Source organism: Salmo salar, chromosome ssa02 (genome assembly GCF_905237065.1).
Source record: "Salmo salar chromosome ssa02, Ssal_v3.1, whole genome shotgun sequence".
Classification (NCBI taxonomy): Eukaryota; Metazoa; Chordata; class Actinopteri; order Salmoniformes; family Salmonidae; genus Salmo; species Salmo salar.
Window position 1 is genome coordinate 14,125,325 of NC_059443.1, and position 23,856 is coordinate 14,149,180.

At 45.0% G+C, this 23,856-nt stretch overlaps 1 protein-coding gene across 2 annotated transcripts in view; it reads left to right on the forward strand.

The window, feature by feature from the left end:
* Nucleotides 1-23,162, forward strand: part of nek11 (NIMA-related kinase 11) — a 98,031-nt gene extending 74,869 nt beyond the window's left edge. The window contains exons 15-17 of one of the 2 annotated variants that reach the window (XM_045698340.1): nucleotides 305-401; nucleotides 6,183-6,384; nucleotides 22,771-23,162. In XM_045698340.1, coding sequence (XP_045554296.1) covers nucleotides 305-401; nucleotides 6,183-6,384; nucleotides 22,771-22,899 — 428 coding nt within the window. In that variant the 3' untranslated portion in view covers nucleotides 22,900-23,162. Of the gene's footprint in view, nucleotides 1-304; nucleotides 402-6,182; nucleotides 7,711-22,770 lie in introns of those variants that run through there. The other variant, XM_045698334.1, reaches the window with a different exon arrangement.
* Nucleotides 23,163-23,856: the final 694 nt, after the last annotated feature.

A 23,856-nucleotide genomic window follows, 5' to 3' on the forward strand; every position in this document is an offset into this window, starting at 1 on the left:
GAAAAGATGTGGTGTTTGTGTGTGATGCGAGGTTGTGATGGATACTCTTGAACTAACAGAGATCATTGTTGTTTTGTTTCTATAGTTTAATCATGTAGGAAGTGATTGTCACAGACCAAGGAGCTCCTTTATTAGAATTTGCTTTGATTTTATACTAAATTTGAGCATATTAAAAAAGATTAAATGATTTCTCTCTATGAAATCATGTAAATACGAAAATATCAGTTTAAGCCTTACATTTTGTTGTATTGTTAATGAATGAATTGCCCTTGCGTGCCCCCAATAATCACAATGACCTCTACAGTGGCTGAAGCAGTGCCAGAAGAGGGTCAGTGTGTCCCCATGGGGCCTCCAGTCATCAACAGCACCATGGCCGAGACAAGGATTCAGCGCATGACTGAGTGAGCATGAGAACCTCTCCTTTCACCTGACTTCACATTTCATTTGATTTCTTTGAATAACTTTAAAGTGACGATAAGCTCAAAAGTATTTATTAAGTCTGAACAATTATGTTAATTATCTCATGAAAAGCCTAACTTGTGAAACAGAAACTACACTGTACACTGTATACAGCGGGCTAACTTCATTTCCATCCCTGCACATTCTGGCAACGGCAAACTTGAAAATGTTCAATACACTCAGCATTGAAGTTTTAAATGAAAGTCGGATGTATCTCACCTCGAGGAAGAGTCCGTTTCCCTGTCTGCCTGTGGCCTCTCTATCCATCCACCCTCTTGTTATCCTATCCATCCATCGGTGGTGCACATCAATATGGACATCACATCAGCCTGGTGTAGCTGTGGGAGAGGGGCCCATCACTCTGCTGTCTGCCCAGTGAGGTGGATGTGTGATAGGGTGAGAAGGAGAGTGACAGGGCCTGACGATGCTGCTGGCCCAGGGGCCCAAACCTCACCTCTATTCCACAACACTACTCTCCTGTACAGACAGCTCTCTGGACTACAGACAGACAGACAGACAGACAGACAGACAGACAGACAGACAGACAGACAGACAGACAGACAGACAGACAGACAGACAGACAGACAGACAGACAGACAGACAGACAGACAGACAGACAGACAGACAGACAGACAGACAGACAGACAGACAGACAGACCGAGAGAGAGATACAGAGAACGAGAGGGAGCGAGAGAAAGAAAGAGATACAAAGAACGAGAACAAAAGAACGGGAGAGAAAGAGAGTGTGTTTGATTGAGTGTGCATCATTGACTGACAGCTGTCATAAACACATGCACATGCACACACACCATTAGTCACATTTTTGAGGGCTGTTCACTTTCAGATATGTACCACATTTGTTAAACATGTACTGTGAACATGCTCATCCATAGCGAGGCTATTTAGAATAATTTGGATTGATCAAATACTTTTGTACCATTCAATATTTGGGCTCCAGTTTTTGTTATGCATCATGGTCATAGTCAACATTTTGTATATTTCATTTTGTGTATGGAAAAACATTATCTCTGTAGAGAGGAAATGGGTTCCCGCTGGTTTACAAATGTAGGAGCCAAAGTTGTGTCTCAATGTAGGGACTTCAATCTGTAAAGGTCAACTGAAGAGGAGGAGATGGAGGAGAGAGGAGGAGCGCAGAGGAGAGAGAGGGCGAAGGAGATGGTGGAAAGAGGAGAGAGGAGGAGAAAGAGGGAGATGGTGGAAAGAGGAGGAGCGAGGAGGAGAGAGAGGGAGATGGTGGAAAGAGGAGGAGCGCAGAGGAGAGAGAGGGAGATGGTGGAAAGAGGAGGAGTGAGGAGGAGAGAGAGGGAGAAGGAGATGGTGGAAAGAGGAGGAGCGCAAAGGAGAGAGAGGGAGAAGGAGATGGTGGAAAGAGGAGGAGCGAGGAGGAGAGAGAGGGAGAAGGAGATGGTGGAAAGAGGAGGAGCGCAGAGGAGAGAGAGGGAGAAGGAGATAGTGGAAAGAGGAGGAGCGCAGAGGAGAGAGAGGGAGAAGGAGATAGTGGAAAGAGGAGGAGCGCAGAGGAGAGAGAGGGAGAAGGAGATGGTGGAAAGAGGAGGAGCGAGGAGGAGAGAGAGGGAGAAGGAGATGGAGGAAAGAGGAGGAGCAAGGAAGAGAGAGAGGGAGAAGGAGATGGAGGAGCGAGGAGGAGAGGGAGAAGGAGATAGTGGAAAGAGGAGGAGCGCAGAGGAGAGAGAGGGAGAAGGAGATGGTGGAAAGAGGAGGAGCGAGGAGGAGCGAGGAGGGGGGAGAAGGAGATGGTGGAAAGAGGAGGAGCGAGGAGGAGAGAGAGGGAGAAGGAGATTGAGGAAAGAGGAGGAGCGAGGAGGAGAGAGAGGGAGAAGGAGGAAAGAGGGGGAGCAAGGAGGAGAGAGAGGGAGAAGGAGATGGTGGAAAGAGGAGGAGCGAGGAGGAGAGAGGGAGAAGGAGATGGTGGAAAGAGGAGGAGAGAGAGGGAAAAGGAGATGGAGGAAAGAGGAGGAGCGCAGAGGAGAGAGAGGGAGAAGGAGGAAAGAGGGGGAGCGAGGAGGAGAGAGAGGGAGAGGGAGAAAAATAATCTACTCTGTAGTAACGATGTCTGCTATCACAGAACCTCAAAAACGGAATTACATTATAAAGTTCCATCAATCATAAACAATCAGATGAATTACATTATAAAGTTCCATCAATCATAAACAATCAGATGAATTACATTATAAAGTTCCATCAATCATAAACAATCAGATGAATTACATTATAATGTTCCATCAATCATAAACAATCAGATGAATTACATTATACAGTTCCATCAATCATAAACAATCAGATGAATTACATTATACAGTTCCATCAATCATAAACAATCAGATGAATTACATTATAAAGTTCCATCAATCATAAACAATCAGATGAATTACATTATACAGTTCCATCAATCATAAACAATCAGATGAATTACATTATAAAGTTCCATCAATCATAAACAATCAGATGAATTACATTATACAGTTCCATCAATCATAAACAATCAGATGAATTACATTATAAAGTTCCATCAATCATAAACAATCAGATGAATTACATTATACAGTTCCATCAATCGTAAACAATCAGATGAATTACATTATAAAGTTCCATCAATCGTAAACAATCAGATGAATTACATTATAAAGTTCCATCAATCGTAAACAATCAGATGAATTACATTATACAGTTCCATCAATCGTAAACAATCAGATGAATTACATTATAAAGTTCCATCAATCATAAACAATCAGATGAATTACATTATAAAGTTCCATCAATCATAAACAATCAGATGAATTACATTATAAAGTTCCATCAATCATAAACAATCAGATGAATTACATTATAAAGTTCCATCAATCATAAACAATCAGATGAATTACATTATAAAGTTCCATCAATCATAAACAATCAGATGAATTACATTATAAAGTTCCATCAATCATAAACAATCAGATGAATTACATTATACAGTTCCATCAATCATAAACAATCAGATGAATTACATTATACAGTTCCATCAATCGTAAACCAACAGATGAATTACATTATACAGTTCCATCAATCGTAAACGATCAGATGAGTTGTGGGTATGGCAACTCGTGCAGGGTGTTGGTGTGTACGCAATATGCATGGCTCCTCTCCTATCATCAGTCTTACAGTGGAGACCCTGCTGAGACAGTGGTAGCTGCCACCTCTAGAGTGAAAGTTCTGCCTCGTAGGGATTGTCACCGTCCAGAGGGTGACACTCACTTCATCTTGACTGGAGGAAGATTTGGAATTGGTCCACCTGCTCACTGCCGTGTCTCAGAATGCCTGCCCCAAAAATCATGTAAAGAGAGGCCCAGTTCAGTCTATACAAGACACTTATGTTAAGAGAGAGAGGGGGAGAGAAAGAGGGAGAAAGAGAGAGAGAGACTAACACTCACTAGGATCCCTTGTGCCTCTGCAACAATACCTCAGAGAGGACTATCAATCCTCTCACAATCCTAGCTGTTTCTATCTTATATCCTTTCCTTAGGAAGCCTCAAGCCAGAGATGACTTAGAATGGAATTATAATAATGAGACAGCATTTGCTATGCCTGCATATTCTCTCTAAGAAAAAGACAAAGCCTAATTACACATTTATTGCTAAACTTAACTTCAGCCTTATGAGGACACTTATAATGTTAAGAAGGATGGCTAACTCTGGAATTTCGTCTGTTGCTACAGACTTAAGTTTTTTGGGGGGGTTTCTTCGTACCCCATGTATTAAGAACAATCTTCAGAGTTCCCTACAACAGGATGTACTGGTGTCATTCCGGCAGATCAGGTGCTGATTGAGGACCTCTCTGCTGATTGAGGACCTCTCTGCTGATTGAGCTGCTGATTGAGGACCTCTCTGCTGATTGAGAACCTCTCTGCTGATTGAGAACCTCTCTGCTGATTGAGCTGCTGATTGAGGACCTCTCTGCTGATTGAGGACCTCTCTGCTGATTGAGAACCTCTCTGCTGATTGAGAACCTCTCTGCTGATTGAGAACCTCTCTCTGCTGATTGAGAACCTCTCTGCTGATTGAGGACCTCTCTGCTGATTGAGAACCTCTCTCTGCTGATTGAGGATCTCTCTGCTGAGGAATGTGATTGTTTTTCTTCAGTGTGTTTTGATTTTTGTATTCTCTTGAACTTTTTAAAGCTGTTTATTTTGTATTTTCTGGTGTATTTTCTAGTGTATAAATTGTGTATAATTGTAAGATGCAGGGTTCCCTTCTGAAATAGACCTTGGTCTTAATGGGACTCCCTGTTAAAATAATAAATAATGAACACAACTATGAACACACAACTGAACTATGGGCAGAAAACTCTGATCATACAACTATGGCCAACCAAACACATTTTTGTTGGTCTGAAGCTTTGTCTGAGGCCCCAGGGTCATATCTAAGATCACTATAGACACAAATACCATATAGCCCCAAATGTGATGGTACTTTTAGGTGAAAATGAATTACGCTTCGGGGCTTTCCTCTCTCCCACACAACCCCAGAACATCCATAAAGTCCAATCTGAGATCCTAATGGTTCATTTCTCTGGGAGAGAGGTTTCACCAGCTTTATAGACCTGACAGGACCATTATCAGATAACTGGACAAACCAAAAGTACAGTAGACATTCATCTTTACGTCACAATATTAACTCCAGAAATAGTATCTGGTAAAGGGCGTCCAGATTAGATGAATAAGTATTTTCTAAATGTCCGTTTTCTCTGGCTTTGACGTCTCCAGAAAACAATGCAGTGAATCTCAACAGATCTCAATAGAGACTTGACAGTTGTCCCGTGACAATCGTGTACTACGTGCTCTGGGCATTAGAAACTGTTCATTTAGTGTCTGATGTGTTGGACTGTTGGAGTTGTGTTGTCTCCTAGTGGAAGATGTGGACTTTGGTATATGATACCAGGAGTTTCTTGGGCCCACATCCTCGTCAAATTCATGAGGCCCGCCCCAAAGCACCTGCTCTTTTCCTGCTGCCAGCTCCATGGCAACGGAGCACCCACTGATGACAGCACACACAGGCACTTAGGCAGCTTAGCACTGGCTAGTGACAATGTATGTCTCCATGTGATGAAATATGATTTTTCCATTCTATTGGATAGACAGGTATAGTAATACTCTCTCTCACAGCATCCATTATGCATTATGTGAAAGCATACAGGGACAAATGGACTACTCTTGTTGCTAACGGGTACAAGAGTGGTCTTTTTGTGGTCTTGTATGGCTCTGTTGATAGAGCATGGAGCTTGCAATGCCAGGGTTGTGGGTAAATTCCACAGGGGACCAGTACGGAAAATGTATGCACTCACTACTTTAAGAGGTTCTGGATAAGAGTGTCTGCTAAATGACTAAAATGTAAAATCTAAGTGCTGTTATTCTGGCTGGATACGTCTGTTCACCTGCTTTAGCAACAATCATTCTGGTTCTGTTTAAGATTTGCTTGAGGTTGCCCGCGGTGCACAACATGCAAATGTTTAGTATGATATTTCACTGAAGTACAAGTTCAATGTAATTTCCTGCCTCCTGTAATCACATCAAATCACTCTACACAGAGAGCATGTTATGGGAGCCGGGACAACATTTAAACTGTCAAAATGTCACCCAATGTCAGGCTGATGAGTGATTAGTTGGCAGAGTTGACACCTGGTCTCTCTCCCTGTGTCTGTCCCAGGTCAGTGTCCCGTCGGCTGGGTCTAACTGTCTTCCAGAGGGTGTATAACTACCTGAAGGGAGCCAGGGAGCGGCAGGAGGATGAGGGGAGCATCAGACAGGCCCTCAGCAGCCTGGTGGAGAGGCCCAGTGATGGCTTTGAAGTGGACCAACTACTGTACTACGAGGAGCAGCTCCAGGGAGCCAGAGAGGGAGCCAGAGAGGTAGCCAGAGAGGTAGCCAGAGAGGGAGCCAGAGAGGGAGCCAGAGAGGGAGCCAGAGAGGGAGCCAGAGAGGGAGCCAGAGAGGTAAGCAGAGAGGGAGCCAGAGAGGGAGCCAGAGAGGGAGCCAGAGAGGGAGCCCGGTGAAAAACATGTCTGACACTCACCAACCTGCGATCACGTTGCCTATCCAAGCATTTCAGAAAGAGCACATCTTGTTGCTCTCCAGGACCAGGGTTGGTGACCTAGTTGGTCAACAGAGATGACAGACATTTACTTCATGATAGACCAGGGTTGGTGACCTAGTAGATCAACAGAGATGACAGACATTTACTTCATGATAGACCAGGGTTGGTGACCTAGTTGGTCAACAGAGATGACGGACATTTACTTCATGATAGACCAGGGTTGGTGACCTAGTAGATCAACAGAGATGACAGACATTTACTTCATGATAGACCAGGGTTGGTGACCTAGTTGGTCAACAGAGATGACGGACATTTACTTCATGATAGACCAGGGTTGGTGACCTAGTAGATCAACAGAGATGACAGACATTTACTTCATGATAGACCAGGGTTGGTGACCTAGTAGATCAACAGAGATGACGGACATTTACTTCATGATAGACCAGGGTTGGTGACCTAGTAGATCAACAGAGATGACAGACATTTACTTCATGATAGACCAGGGTTGGTGACCTAGTAGATCAACAGAGATGACGGACATTTACTTCATGATAGTTATTTTTCTTTTTGTTCTTCCTGTCATTTCCATCTAGAAGAACAAGCAATTAAATTAAATCAATATTGAATATTAGTGCATAGATTTTGGGCTAGATTCTATCAGATCAACATGGTGGTTGTTTTGGCGGTGTTAGAGGGGGAACTGCGTTAGAGCTGTAAAAAATCCACAAATGGCTCATTTAGTTAGCTTGACATGACAATTGAATGCAACAAAACCACCCGACTTTATAATCCGACAAATCCCATGCAGCAACGTTAGAAGTTCATGCAGCCGCGTTCAAACATTCAAATGTGTGATGTTCAGTTGTGTACACCTCGATTGGACAGATAGGCTATTATATACCCCCATCCAAATTAACATGAAAAGTATCAGGTATGAAGGTAAGACCCAGGCAAAAGACAGGTCAAGGCAGGCAGGGGTCAGTAAACCAGAGGTGGGGCAGCGGTACCGGACGGCAGGCAGGCTCAGGGTCAGGGTAGGCAGTCAATAATCCAGAGTTGGGGCCAATGTACAGGTCGGCAGGCAGGCTCAGGGTCAGGGGCAGGTAGAGTGGTCAGGCAGGTGGGCTCAGAGTCAGGACAGGCAAGGGTCAAAACCAGGAGGGTGAGAAAAAGAGAGACTGGGAAAAGCAGGAGTTGAGAATAAAAACGCTGGTTGACTTGACAAACAAGATGAACTGGCAACAACAGGCAAACAGAGAACACAGGTATAAATACACAGGGGATAATGGGGAAGACACCTGGAGGGGGTTGGCGCCAATTACGAAGACAGGTGAAACAGATCAGGGTGTGACAAAAACATGCATTAGCCGACACTCTATCGCCGTTTTGAACTTCTAACGCGTTAGGGATAATAAGGAGGGGAGTGGTTTGTTACACACAAGAGCAGCCGCTCACCTATTGGTCAGCTCATACAGCAGTTACACCTCCAACACCGCCAAAACATCTGCTATGCAGGTGTTTGCCAACGCAGGTTAACACTCAATCTGATTGAATCGAGGCCTTACTTTCATCAGCAGTGCTCAGTAGTTCTATATTAGCGTTATTAACCTCTCTAGGGTCGGTGAGACAAAATCGTCCCACCTACGTAACAGCCAGTGGAATCCTGTGGCGTGTTATTCAAATACCTTAGAAATGCTATTACTTCAATTTCTCAAACATATGACTATTTTACACCATTTTAAAGACAAGACTCTTGTTAATCTAACCACACTGTCCGATTTCAAAAAGGCTTTACAACGAAAGCAAAACATTAGATTATGTCAGCAGAGTACCCAGCCAGAAATAATCAGACACACATTTTTCAAGCTAGCAAATAATGTCACATAAACCCAGAAGACAGCTAAATGCAGCACTAACCTTTGATGATCTTCATCAGATGACAACCCTAGGACATTATGTTATACAATACATGCATGTTTTGTTCAATCAAGTTCATATTTATATCAAAAACCTGCTTTTTACATTAGCATGTGACGTTCAGAACTAGCATACCCCCCGCAAACTTCCGGTGAATTTACTAAAACTTTACTAAATTACTCACGATAAACGTTCACAAAAAGCATAACAATTATTTAAAGAATTATAGATACAGAACTCCTCTATGCACTCGATATGTCCGATTTTAAAATAGCTTTTCGGTGAAAGCACATTTTGCAATATTCTCAGTAGATAGCCCGGCATCACAGGGCTAGCTATTTAGACACCCAGCAAGTTTAGCACTCACCAAAGTCCGATTTACTATAAGAAAAATGTTATTACCTTTGGTGTTCTTCATCAGAATGCACTCCCAGGACTTCTACTTCAATAACAAATGTTGGTTTGGTTCAAAATAATCCATAGTTATATCCAAATAGCGGCGTTTTGTTCATGCGTTCAAGACACTATCCGAATGGTAAAGAAGGGTCACGAGCACGACGCATTTCGTGACAAAAAATGTCTAAATATTACATTACCGTACTTCGAAGCATGTCAACCGCTGTTTAAAATCAATTTTTATGCAATTTTTCTCGTAAAAAAAGCGATAATATTCCGACCGGGAATCTGCGTTTAGGTAAAAAGACGAAAGAAAATAAAGCATGGGGTCGACTCGTGCACGCGCCTAAGCCCATTGTCCTCTGAACGGCCACTTGCCAAAAGCGCAAATGTGTTTCAGCCTGGGGCTGCCTCGATATCATTCAGCTTTTTCCCGGGCTCTGAGAGCCTATGGGAGCCGTAGGAAGTGTCACGTTACAGCAAAGATCCTCAGTCTTCAATAAAAAGAGCCAAGATGAACAAGAACTTGTCAGACAGGCCACTTCCTGTTCAGAATCTTCTCAGGTTTTTGCCTGCCATATGAGTTCTGTTATACTCACAGACATCATTCAAACAGTTTTAGAAACTTTAGGGTGTTTTCTATCCAAAGCCAATAATTATATGCATATTCTAGTTTCTGGGCAGTAGTAATAACCAGAATAAATCGGGTACGTTTTTTATCCGGCCGTGTAAATACTGCCCCCTACCCCCAACAGGTTAATGTAATGGCAAGGATGGGAGTATTTCGGTTGAATGCATTCAGTTGTGCAACTGACTAGGTTTCCGATTTCCCTTTCCTTATTTGATCTATCAGATGAATACGTTCTCTCTGTGTGTGCTCATGTGTATATTCATCTCATATAATTCCCATTTCAGACACATATAGAATAATGGCGTCAATAAGAGGTGGTATAGCTACTCTTGCCCATGGGCTGAAGACAGGCCTGATTTCTGTACGGGCCTCTCCTCTCCAACATCAATAGTAATACTATTAGCATAATCTCTTATCTGTCCAAGGAACTGCACAGAATGTATGAATATTGTCCATTAAAAGTAAATGACTTCTGAAGACAGTCATTGCCTGGTCCTCTAACATCCTTTTAGATGTCTCTGTACTACAGACAGCCTTTTGCTTGACAATAAAGCATTTATGAAAATCCGGAGTTTGAGCACCAGCCTTTGATGTGAACTTTTAAGGACATGAAATATACAAGAAGTCCTCAAGTCATAGCCTAACTACTAGAAGCTGTAGGAAAAACAGAGATACAGTGAAAAGAGAGAAGCTTCTGCCCGCCTGCCAGTATGGATCCTCTGTTATCTCTGTTGTACAGTAAACTCCTGGCTTGGATCTGAGGAAGGCCCGGCACGACGGGGGGAGGTGGGAGATCAAACTCCTTTTATCTCTGTTGTACAGTAAACTCCTGGCTTGGATCTGAGGAAGGCCCGGCATGACGAGGGGAGGTGGGAGATCAAACTCCTTTTATCTCTGTTGTACAGTAAACTCCTGGCTTGGATCTGAGGAAGGCCCGGCATGACGGGGGGAGGTGGGAGATCAAACTCCAGATATGCCTCTCAGCTTCAATCTTCACGACAAACCAGAAAACATGACATCAAATGTGTTTGTTGAAGGTTGAACTGACGAGTGATGGTGAACGACCAACAAACATTTCACCAACATCTCAATCAGATTCTCACATCTTACCATGATTGAACAATATTTCAGACTCATAATTAAGAAAACGTAATATATTATTTGATTGGTTTTTACAGCTTGTTTCATTTTGACAGAAGATGTTTTATCTGAGGTGGAACATCAACAGGGAAAAGATAATCAACACACATAGGGGAAGAGCAGGATGTCATGCTGATTGGAGGTATCTTGGGGGATTTAGGATCGTGATTGGAGGAAGAGCAGGATATCATGCTGATTGGAGGTATCTTGGGGGATTTAGGATCGTGATCGGAGGAAGAGCAGGATGTCATGCTGATTGGAGGTATCTTGGGGGATTTAGGATCGTGATTGGAGGAAGAGCAGGATGTCATGCTGATTGGAGGTATCTTGGGGGATTTAGGATCGTGATTGGAGGAAGAGTAGAATGTCATGCTGATTGGAGGTATCTTGGGGGATTTAGGATCGTGATTGGAGGAAGAGCAGGATGTCATGCTGATTGGAGGTATCTTGGGGGATTTAGGATCGTGATTGGAGGAAAAGCAGGATGTCATGCTGAATGTAGGTATCTTGGGGGATTTAGGATCGTGATTGGAGGAAGAGCAGGATGTCATGCTGATTGGTTGTATCTTGGGGGATTTAGGATCGTGATTCAGTGAAGAGAGAGATGGAATGCTGATTGGAGGTTCTTGGGGGATTTAGGATTGTGATTGGAGGAAGATCCAGATGTAACGCTTATTGGAGGTATCTTGTGGGATTTGGGATGGTGATTGGAGGAAGAACAGGATGTAGTGCTGATTGGAGGTATCTTGGGGGAATCATTCACACCAGAGGTAGCTGTAGTTATAGGATGAACATGGTGGACGATCCCTATAAGACCAACATTACAACCTTATTGCTGCTGTGCCTTGATGGAGCCTTTAGAGACAGATAGGTGGAGACCAACATCACAACCTTATTGCTGCTGTGCCTTGATGGAGCCTTTAGAGACAGATAGGTGGAGACCAACATCACAACCTTATTGCTGCTGTGCCTTGATGCAGCCTTTAGGGACAGATAGGTGGAGACCAACATCACAACCTTATTGCTGCTGTGCCTTGATGGAGCCTTTAGGGACAGATAGGTGGAGACCAACATCACAACCTTATTGCTGCTGTGCCTTGATGGAGCCTTTAGGGACAGATAGGTGGAGATCAACATCACAACCTTATTGCTGCTGTGCCTTGATGGAGCCTTTAGGGACAGATAGGTGGAGACCAACATCACAACCTTATTGCTGCTGTGCCTTGCTGGAGCCTTTAGGGACAGATAGGTGGAGACCAACATCACAACCTTATTGCTGCTGTGCCTTGATGGAGCCTTTAGGGACAGATAGGTGGAGGGAAAAGATGTGGAGCAAACAATGGAGGAAGAAGATGTGTAATCTCTTCTGTAATTGTCTTCACACCCTCCCCCCAGCCCACACCAACATACACACAGCAGGTAGTCTATAACACTGACCCAGTGGTCTCCATCCCTCTGTCTGTCTGCTTCTCTATTTCAGCAGGTAGTCTATAACACTGACCCAGTGGTCTCCATCCCTCTGTCTGTCTGCTTCTCTATTTCAGCAGGTAGTCTATAACACTGACCCAGTGGTCTCCATCCCTCTGTCTGTCTGCTTCTCCATTTCAGCAGGTAGTCTATAACACTGACCCAGTGGTCTCCATCCCTCTGTCTGTCTGCTTCTCTATTTCAGCAGGTAGTCTATAACACTGACCCAGTGGTCTCTATCCCTCTGTCTGTCTGCTTCTCTATTTCAGCAGGTAGTCTATAACACTGACCCAGTGGTCTCCATCCATCCCTCTGTCTGTCTGCTTCTCTATTTCAGCAGGTAGTCTATAACACTGACCCAGTGGTCTCCATCCCTCTGTCTGTCTGCTTCTCTATTTCAGCAGGTAGTCTATAACACTGACCCAGTGGTATCCATCCCTCTGGCTGTCTGCATCTCTGTTGCTCTTTGTATGCCATTTCTAAAATGGCTGCACCCCATTCGTTTGCTTCTCCGCAAAGGTCTTCATGCCAGTTTTAGACACCTATTGCTCTCTGTCTTGTTCTATGTTCGCTCTAGAACAGGGATGGGCAAATGGCGGCCTGCCACGGGGAAACTCAGTCGAGGTCTCAACTTACTGTTGAGAGTTGGAATAATAGAAACACAAGGTATAATTTAGAAATGTGGTTGTGCATCAGCAGTTTCTCTCATGTGATGTCAGTCACTGATAGTCACTCAGTTAGCCACGTCAGCTAAAACATTTTATATGGCAAGTTAGTCTAGCGGCCAGCTATCTAAACTTGTTATCATAGTGGAATTACTGACCGGGTGCCCCCATTGATTTTGTTAGTCAGTCTCACTCAGACATCATATTACAAACTTCAAACAATTCTCTCCACCCAATGGCAAAATGTGTAGAATTCAGGAAATGAGCTGTCAAACAGCTCATTTCCTCTTTGCCCTGTCTCAAAATGAGTAGAATTGCATGAATTTTGTCATAAAATTGCAAAAACCTATGTCCTCCTGTTCCAATTTGTAATGTGTGTGACAGCGATGCGCCGATGCTGTGATTAAATCTAGCCTTTTATTAGGATTGAGGCCTTGGAGCTGATATCAATGGCTTTAATATGAGATGTAAAGATGGCCCATATTACCACTAAAGGGGAGAGAGAGATTGCATTAAAACACATATGACCTAGCTAATTTATCATTCACTTCCTCAATTACAATGACAGTTATAATAATATAGGCTGTGAGTGGATAGCGGATACCTCTCTATGAAACTTTAATCAACACTTTGCAATACTTAGAGATGCTATTCATCCAGAAAGGTTCCTGTCTTTCTGTTTCTTTTCAAAACATGTCTTCAATCCCATCACTTTGGACCACTGTTCAAAACTGTATGCTTGCTGCACAAGCTTTAGTGACTTTAATATAAAATTCATTGAAAACAGTAATGGAGAACCTCCATGTCCAATTCAACTGACTGGAATTGGCGAGATGACAGGTAGGGGAGGAGAGGAACAGTGGGGTTGTGTGAGGATGCCAGACCGCTGCATGGATGATGGGAGGAATGTCGAGGTTCAGGGGTAGACACCCACAGCTCTCTGAACAGTAGATCCTGATTAGGCCTCCCCATGCAGTCGTCTGGGAGATGTGTGGCAGATTGTACCTCTTCACACAGAAGTATGGCAGCTGAGTGTATGTGTGTGTGTGTGTGTGTGTGTGTGTGTGTGTGTGTGTGTGTGTGTGTGTGTGTGTGTGTGTGTGTGTGTGTGTGTGTGTGTGTGTGTGTGTGTGTGTGTGTGTGTGTGTGTGTGTGTGTGTGTTATTCTGGGTGTTTAAAAATATATATTTCACCTTTATTTAACCAGGTAGGCCAGTTGAGAACAAGTTCTCATTTACAGCTGTGACCTGGCCAAGATAAAGCAAAGCAGTGCGACAAAAATAACAACGCAGAGTTACAAAATCTATGTAAAGTGTGTGCAAATGTAGAAGAGTAGGGAGGTAAGGCAATAAATAGTCCCTAGAGGCAAAATAATTACAATTTAGCATTAACACTGGAGTGATAAATGTGTAGATGATGATGTAGAGATACTGGGGTGCAAAAGAGCAAGAAGATAAATAACAATATGGGGATGACTGTAACGACTGCCGTGAGAGAGTGGACCAAAACGCAGCGGAGTTAGTGTTCATCATATTTAATTATTAAACGGAACACTATACAACTACAAAATAAGAAACTGACAGCCAAACAGTCCTGTCAGGTGAAACACAATGACAGAAACAATTACCCACAAAACCCCAACGGAAAAACATGCACTTATGTGTGACTCCCAATCAACAACAACGAACTTCAGCTGTGCCTGATTGGGAGCCACACACGGCCCAAAACAAAGAAATACAAAAACATAGAAAGAGAACATAGAACGCCCACCCAATGTAACACCCTGGCCTAACCAAAATAAAGAACAAAAAACCCCTCTCTATGGCCAGGGCGTTACAGTACCCCCCCCAAGGTGCGGACTCCGGCCGCAAAACCTGACACTGAAGGGGAGGGTCCGGGTGGGCCTTCTTACGGCGGCGGCTCAGGTGCGGGATGTGGCCTCTGCCCCACCCTTGGTGTCGCCCTCTTAGGTGGCGCACCTGGCCGCGCCGAAGGTCTGGTGGGCGACCCTTGTTGCGCCCGGCTGGCGGACGACCCTGGCTGCGCCCGGCTGGCGGGCGGTGATGGCTGCGCCCAGCTGGCGGGTGTCCCTTGCTGCGCCCGGCTGGCGGGCGGCGATGACTGCGCCCGGCTGGCGGGCGACCCTTGCTGCGCCCGACTGGCGGATGACCCTGGCTGCGCCCGGCTGGCGGGCGGCGATGGCTGCGCCCGGCTGGCGGGCCACTCTGGCAGCTCCGAACAGGCGGGCCACTCTGGCAGCTCCGAACAGGCGGGCCACTCTGGCAGCTCCGGACAGGCGGGGCGGCTCTGGCAGCTCTTGACTGGCAGGCGGCTCTGGCAACTCCTGACTGGCGGGTGGCTCTGGCAGCTCCTGACTGGCGGGCGGCTCTGGCAGCTCCTGACTGGCGGGCGGCTCTGGCAACTCCTGACTGGCGGGCGGCTCTGGCAGCTCCTGACTGGCGGGTGGCTCTGGCAACTCCTGACTGGCGGGCGGCTCTGGCGGCTCCTGACTGGCGGGCGGCTCTGGCGGCTCCTGACTGGCGGGCGGCTCTGGCGGCTCCTGACTGGCGGGCGGCTCTGTCGGCTCCGGACTGGCGAGACCCACTGGAGGCCTAGTCCTGGGAGGTGGCACAGGACGGACCAGGATGGGGAGACCCACTGGTGGCCTGGTCGTAGGAGGAGGCACAGGACGGACCAGGATGGGGAGACCCACTGGAGGCCTGGTCCGTGGAGCAGGCACAGGACAGACCAGGATGGGGAGACCCACTGGAGGCCTGGTCCGAGGAGGAGGCACAGGCTTAACCAGGATGGGGAGACCCACTGGAGGCCTGGTCCGAGGAGCAGGCACAGGACAGACCAGGATGGGGAGACATGCAGGAGGCCTGGTTCTGGGCATAGGCACAGGACGTGCAGGGCTGGGAAGACATGCAGGAGGCCTGTTTCTGGGCGCAGGCACAGTCTTCAACAGACGGCCAGCATGCACCTCAGGACAAGTATGGAGAACTGACTCAGGTGACATCAATTCATTTACACGCTCCGTAGGGCGAATGCCGTGCCTTATGCACCAAACCAGCAGCTCTCTCATCTCTCTCTCCTCCAATCGCCCCATCAACTCCTTCACTGTCTCTGCTTCGCACCCTTCGCTCACCTCCAACGTCAACCCGACTGGCTCTGGTTCCGACCTCGGCACCGCCGACTGTCCCGTGTGCCCCCCCCCCCCCCCAAAAAAAATCTTGGGGCTGCCTCTCGTGCCTGTTGCGCTCCCTCTCCTCATACCATCGCCTCTCCGCTCTCGCCGCTTCGATCTCCCACTGCGGGATGCGATACTCCCCAGCCTGAGTCCATGGTCCCTCTCCGTCCAGTATTTGTTCCCACGTCCATGAGTTCATCATGCTGCTCTCCTGGTGCTGCTCCTTCCTCCACTGCTTGGTCCTTGTTTGGTGGGTAATTCTGTAAGACTGCCGTGAGAGAGAGTGGACCAAAACGCAGCGGAGTTAGTGTTCATCATATTTAATTATTAAACGGAACACTATACAACTACAAAATAAGAAACTGACAGCCAAACAGTCCTGTCAGGTGAAACACAATGACAGAAACAATTACCCACAAAACCCCAACGGAAAAACATGCACTTATGTGTGACTCCCAATCAACAACAACGAACTTCAGCTGTGCCTGATTGGGAGCCACACACGGCCCAAAACAAAGAAATACAAAAACATAGAAAGAGAACATAGAACGCCCACCCAATGTAACACCCTGGCCTAACCAAAATAAAGAACAAAAAACCCCTCTCTATGGCCAGGGCGTTACAATGACGTAGTTGGGTGTGCTATTTACAGATTGGCTGTGTACAGGTACAGTAAGCTGCTCTGACAGCTGATGCTGAAAGATAGAGAGGGAGATATAAGTCTCCAGCTTCAGTGATTTTTGCAATTTGTTCCAGTCATTGGCAGCAGAGAACTGTAAGGAAAGGCGGCCAAAAGGAAGTGTTGGCTTTGGGGATGACCAGTGAAATTGACCTGCTGGAGCGCGTGCTACAGGTGGGTGCTGCTATGGTGACCAGTGAGCTGAGATAAGGCGGGGCTTTACCTAGCAAAGACTTATAGATGACCTGGAGCCAGTGGGTTTGGCGACGAATATGTAGCGAGGGCCAGCCAACGAGAGCATACAGGTCTCAGTGGTGGGTAGTATATGGGGCTTTGGTGACAAAACGGATGGCACTGTGATAGACTGCATCCAGTTTTCTGAGTAGAGTGTTGGAGGCTATTTTGTAAATGTCATCGACGAAGTCAAGGATTGGTAGGATAGTCAGTTTTACGAGGGTATGTTTGGCAGCATGAGTGAAGGAGGCTTTGTTGCGAAGTAGGAAGCCGATTCTAGATTTAATTTTGGACTGGAGATGCTTAATGTGAGTCTGGAAGGAGAGTTTACAGTCTAACCAGACACCTAGGTATTTGTAGTTGTCCACATATTCTACGTCAGAACCGTCCAGAGTAGTGATGCTGGACGGGCGGGCGGGTGCAGGCAGCAATCGGTTGAAGAGCATGCATTTAGTTTTACTAGCATTTAAAAACAGTTGGAGGCCACGGAAGGAGTGTTGTATGGCATTGAAACTCATTTGGAGGGTTGTTAACACAGTGTCCAAAGAAGGGCCAGATGTATATTGAATAGTGTCGTTTGCGTAGAGGTGGATCAGAGAATCACCAGCAGGAAGAGCGACATCATTGATATATACAGAGAAAAGAGTCGGCCCGAGAATTGAACCCTATGGCACCCACATAGGGACTGCCAGAGGTCCGAACAACAGGCCCTCCGATTTGACAAACTGAACTCTATCTGAGAAGTAGCTGGTGAACCAGGCAAGGCAGTCATTTGAGAAACCAAGGCTATTGAGTCTGCTGATAAGAATGCGGTGATTGACAGAGTTGAAAGCCTTGGCAACGTCGATGAAGATGGCTGCACAGTACTGTCTTTTATCAATGGCGGTTAAGATATCGTTTAGGACCTTGAGCGTGGCTGAGGTGCACCCATGACCAGCTCGGAAACCAGATTGCATAATGGAGAAGGTACGGTGGGATTTGAAATGGTCGGTGATCTGTTTGTTAACTTGGCTTTCGAAAACCTTAGAAAGGCAGGGCAGGATGGATATAGGTCTATAACAGTTTGGGTCTACAGTGTCTCCCCCTTTGAAGAGGGGGATGACCATGGCAGTTTTCCAATCTTTGGGGATCTCAGACGATACAAAAGAGAGGTTGAACAGGCTAGTAATAGGGGTTGCAACAATTTCGGCGGATAATTTTAGAAAGAGAGGGTCCAGATTGCCTAGCCTAGCTGATTCGTAGGGATCCAGATTTTGCAGCTCTTTCAGATCAGCTGTCTGGATTTGGGTGTAGGAGAAGCGTGTGGGGGGGGGCTTGGGCAAGTTGCTGTGGGGGGTGCAGAGCTGTTGGCCGGAGTAGGGGTAGCCAGGTGGAAAGCATGGCCAGCCGTAGAAAAATGCTTATTGATATTATCGATTATCGTAGATTTATCGGTGGTGAAGGTGTTTCCTAGCCTCAGTGCAGTGGGCAGCTGGGAGGAGGTGCTCTTATTCTCCATGGACTTTACAGTGTCCCAAAAGTTTTTGGAATTAGTGCTGCAGGATGCAAATTTCTGTTTTGAAAAAGCTAGACTTAGCTTTCCTAACTGACTGTGTATATTGGTTCCTGACTTCCCTGAAAAGTTGCATATCGTGGGGGCTATTCGATGCTAATGCAGAACGACACAGGATGTTTTTGTGATGGGCAAGGGCAGTCAAGTCTATACCTGTTCTTAGTTCTACATTTTTTGAATGGGGCATGCTTATTTAAGATGGTGATGAAAAGCACTTTTAAAGAGCAACCAGGCATCCTCTACTTATGGGATGAAGTCAATATCCTTCCAGGATACCTGGGCCAGGTCAATTAGAAAGGCCTGCTCGCTGAAGTGTTTTAGGGAGTGTTTGACAGTGATGAGGGGTGGTCGTTTGACCGCGGACCCATTACGGACGCCGCAGGCAATGAGGCAGTGATCGCTGAGATCCTGGTTGAAGACAGCAGAGGTGTATTTAGAGGGCAGGTTTGTCAGGATGATATCTAAGAGGGTGCCCATGGTTACAGATTTAGGGTTGTACCTGGTAGGTTCCTTGATAATTTGTATGAGATTGAGGGCATCTAGCTTAGGTTGTAGGACGGCCAGGGTGTTAAGCATATCCCAGTTTAGGTCACTTAACAGTACACACTCTGAAGATAGATGGGGGGCAATCAATTCACATATGGTGTCAAGGGCACAGCTGGGGGCTGAGGGGGGTCTATAACAAGAGGCAACGGCGAGAGACTTGTTTCTGGAAATGTGGATTTTTAAAAGTAGAAGCTCGAATTGTTTGGGCACAGACCTGGATAGTATGACAGACCTCTGCAGGCTATCTCTGCAGTAGATTGCAACTCCACCCCCTTTGGCAGTTCTATCTTGTCGGAAAATGTTGTAGTTAGGGATGGAAATTTCTGGATTTTTTTGTGGCCTTCCTAAACCAAGATTCAGACACGGCTAGGACATCCGGGTTGGCAGAGTGTGCTAAAGCAGTGAGTAAAACAAACTTAGGGAGGAGGCTTCTAATGTTAACATGCATGAAACCAAGGCTTTTACGGTTACATAAGTCAACAAATGAGAGCGCCTGGGGAATGGGAGTGGTGCTGGGGGCTGCAGGGCCTGGGTTAACCTCTACATCACCAGAGGAACTGAGGAGGAGTAGGATAAGGGTACGGCTAAAGGCTATAAGAACTGGTCGTCTAGTGCGTTCGGAACAGAGAGTAAAAGAAGCAGATTTCTGTGCGTGGAAGAATAGATTTGTGTGTGTGTGTGTGTGTGTGTGTGTGTGTGTGTGTGTGTGTGTGTGTGTGTGTGTGTGTGTGTGTGTGTGTGTGTGTGTGTGTGTGTGTGTGTGTGTGTGTGTGCCTTCCTCTCCCACACACCATCTGTGTGGGTCTCTCTTACTTGTTCATCCTTTAACATTTTCCTCTCCTCTTCCAGTTAAGATGAGTTTCATTCTTCACTCTGTCCATTTTCCATTCAGCAGGAGGTATTCTTGAGTGCATTGAAATGGGGTGTAAAGAAGCCTATGAGTTTAATGAATGATGACCAGCCTCTGGCTCTCTATTGTTGAGGCACACACAAACACAGTATTTCTCTCAATGTCTCACCTTATCCCATATCTCTTGTTCCTCTCTCTTGCTCTCTCTCGTTCTCTCTCTCTCTTGCTCTCTCTTCACCTCTCTCTGTCTCTGTCTCTTTCTCTCTCTCTCTTCCCCTCTCTCTGTCTCTTTCTCTCTCTCTCTCTCTCTTCCCCTCTCTCTCTTTCTCTCTCTCTCTCTCTCTCTCTCTCTCTCTCTTTCTTCCCCTCTCTCTGTCTTTCTCTCTTCCCCTCTCTCTCTTTTCTCTCTCTCTCTCTCTCTTCCTCTCTCTCTGTCTCTTTCTCTCTCTCTTCCCCTCTCTTTCCCTCTCTCTCCCTCTGTCTCTCTCTCTCCCTCTCTGTCTGGATGCTATTAGTATGCTGTGACGTGCGGGCTGCTGTGTGCATGGCTGCAGGGAGATAAATTAATTGATATTTGGGTGGTGGTGGCGACAATTCCACTCCAACGGACACACTTATACACGTTGACCCACTTTTGAAGCTGAGTGCTCACTGTCAAACTGAGGCTGCAAATCAGGAAGCGCTCAAGAGAGCCAAGTCAATGTCACTTGAGGTCCAATTCAATCAAAGTGCTAACCAGGAGTTTCTGGAATAATGCAAAACAAAGCTTGTCATGGCATCAGGCATGCTTATACATTTGAGTCTGTAAACATTGTTTTGTTACGAACATGAATCAAAAATGTATTCTGTATTGGGATAAAGCTGTTGCTTTGTATTTTCCTCAAAACCATGGTTAGTGGTTTTGATTGATTGATTAGGACCCCTTTAGTCAGTAAAATCGACTCAATCATTTATCAAAACACAATGAAACAATAGTGTTCTCTTTTATAAGAGTATTGTCCACATACAATAAATCATGGATTTCAAATAACTTGGTACCCATAGGAGGGAGATTCGTGAAAGACAGGGAAATTGCTCCAGTGAATTGGGTATTTTCAGCAGAAAGGGGTCATCTCTAACCCAGGGGAGAGGGCACCAGCTGACTGGAGGTGTTGGACACCGAAGTAAAGGAACTGTTATTAATGTCTCTGTATTTCATCATCAGCCAATTAGGAGCTAAGTGTCCCCTCTAAGTGTCCCCTCTCCCTCTCCCTCTCTGTACCTGAACCCACACAACATCCAAATAATACAAAAGTATTATTTTATAGCATCACCCTCAGTTAAATAAAGGTTAAATAAAAATATATATATAATTTTAAAAAACAAGGTACATTTTGAATGAACTGCAACTAATGTCAGGTTGTTACAATTAATAAAAGTCAATTCTCCAATTTATGGATGCACATTTTTCTCACACTTACCCATCGCCCTTAACACAAAAACCTAATTTATTGATGGATGGTGGCTATTTAAACGTTTTGTGAGGCATACTTGTGTCTTTTTACCCCGAGGTAACCTCATAAAGAGGATTTCCCAGGTGGAGTGAGGGTGTTATAATACAACTCATGGTAGCAGATTATTCATCCAATATCCCACTATTATTTTATTTGTCAAGAGGCTCTCATTTGCAGGAGAAGTTTTGTAAGCAACACCAAAATAAGTAATTTAACATTTCAGTAACAGTTCCTGAAAACAGACCTACAGCTTGTACAACTTTGGGGCAATTTCAATATTAAGGCTGAAGAGTACCCTCATTTATGTCTTAAATCCTTAAATCTGATAAATGAGGGTTATTAGAAAGGTGAGTGCTCTGTGGAGAGAGAGAGAGAGGGAAAGAGAGAGAGAGGAGGGAGGGTGAGAGGACTGAAGAGTTTGTCCTCCTCCCCAAATCAGATTTGCCCCAGGCTCTAAATATAGCACTGGTGATATCAGGACACCTCCCTAGAGGAACCAGCTTTCCTACCATACTGAGGATATCCTCAATTATTAGAGTTTTGTCAATGTAAGTGACAAATTACTCTGGATTTTGTGTGTGTGTGTGTGTGTGTGTGTGTGTGTGTGTGTGTGTGTGTGTGTGTGTGTGTGTGTGTGTGTGTGTGTGTGTGTGTGTGTGTGTGTGTGTGTGTGTGTGTGTGTGTGGCTCTGCACTGGGTGACACAATTATAATTTGTTTTTACTGCACAACGGTTCGAATAATTTTCATTGTGAAGGAATTTGGTTATGAAAAATGACAATATTTGGCCTAGGCAAATACCTACGTTCAATACTGACGCTCAATACTGACTCTCCATACTTACTCATTTGTATTTCATTTATGGATCATTATAAAGATTATAACAGCAACTACTCAAACAGCATACAGAAATATATGTCAAATGTGTGGGCTTGGAGCCAGAAAGGGAGAGAGAGAGAGAACGGGTCAGAGAGAGAGAAGGGGGAGAGAGAGAGAAAGAAAGAAAGAGACAGAGACTAATATGAACTTATTCCAGCGTCAGGAGAACATCCAGTCAGTTAACCACTGGAAAGGTCAGCTGTGTTTATTGTCTTGGCATAAGGACGTTGCAGTAGGTCACTTTAGCCTAGTGACAGCTGTTTCTGTACTCTACTGAGTCAACAGTGTTTTTCATTTTTGAAACATTTCAATCTGTCTCCATATGTATACAGTAACTCATATTTACAGATATGGGATCTGAATTTGACCACCCTGTTGTTCTAGGAGTGTTCCTACACAGCAGGAATTGCAAACATGTAGTGTAATTGAGGTTTAGACAGGCTTCTAAAATTATTAATTTCCACTTTTACATTTCAGACTTGATTTGGCCTTACTAAAAATGTACCAACCCCTACAAAAATGTCCACTAATTATAAAATAATTCACATTTCCTGTTGCTACAGGATTATTTTCCTGCTGTAAGAAACGGGTCAGACCACACTGGATTTCGGAGTATAAATGCACAGATGAACCACCACCAGCCAAATCCTGTTTCCTTCAGCTGGTGTCAGGAGGATCACAGAGGCCGATAGACGTGAGGGCTTGGCTCAGTGGCTCAGCTGCTCAGCAGCAGGACCGGCCCGGAACGATACAGGAAGTGATTTGTCTCCAGAGGAAGAAGACACTTATTTATCATATTAATCTATTCTAATGCACTTAACCTTATCTACCCAGAAGGTTAGCTCAGATGTGACACATGCATTGATTACAGTAAATTCACCTCACACAGACTGTCTCCAGAGACCATGGCCTTGTTAATTAGAATGCATTGTAGTTAATGTGCTGCATTGAAATTAAACAGTTACTGGAAAATGCTGTGTGCGAGTCAACAGTAATATGTTGTGGCAGTGGTGATTTTAGCATGTAAATCTTGATGGGGGCTAACTAAACTTTTTTTATTTCTATGCACAACACAACAAATGGTGCCCACAAACTGTTAGGGCCTACATAAAGCTGTCCCAACAGCAGAGTCCCAACAGCAGTCCCAACACCTTACCACTACTACACCTGGCTATCAGCAGAGCCTTGTCTGGGAGCAAAAGAGTTCATTCAGCCTCATTTACTGACTTAAAAAAATATAGCTGATATGGCTGACTTGCTTAAACAAATGTGGTTTCTACTGACAATTGAGATGTACTAACTATGGCATAAGGGGACGACGAGCGGATAAGAGGCAAACTGTAATTTCGATTAAGACATTAATGAGAGAGCTAGGACGGATGTAGTCAGTGTAAGTATTTGTTCAGCACTTTTGAAATGTACAGCGACAGAATTCAGAACATGGGCCTTTCTTACAGTATTCTCCCTGTACACCAAGTCAGAACCGTAGAATAAATAAAGGGGGCATATAAGCAGACAATGAAAGCTTTTACAATATTCGATGATTACATTTCTCTAAAACAGGCAATTTTTTTATTTTATTTTTTATTTCACCTTTATTTAACCAGGTAGGCAAGTTGAGAACAGGTTCTCATTTACAATTGCGACCT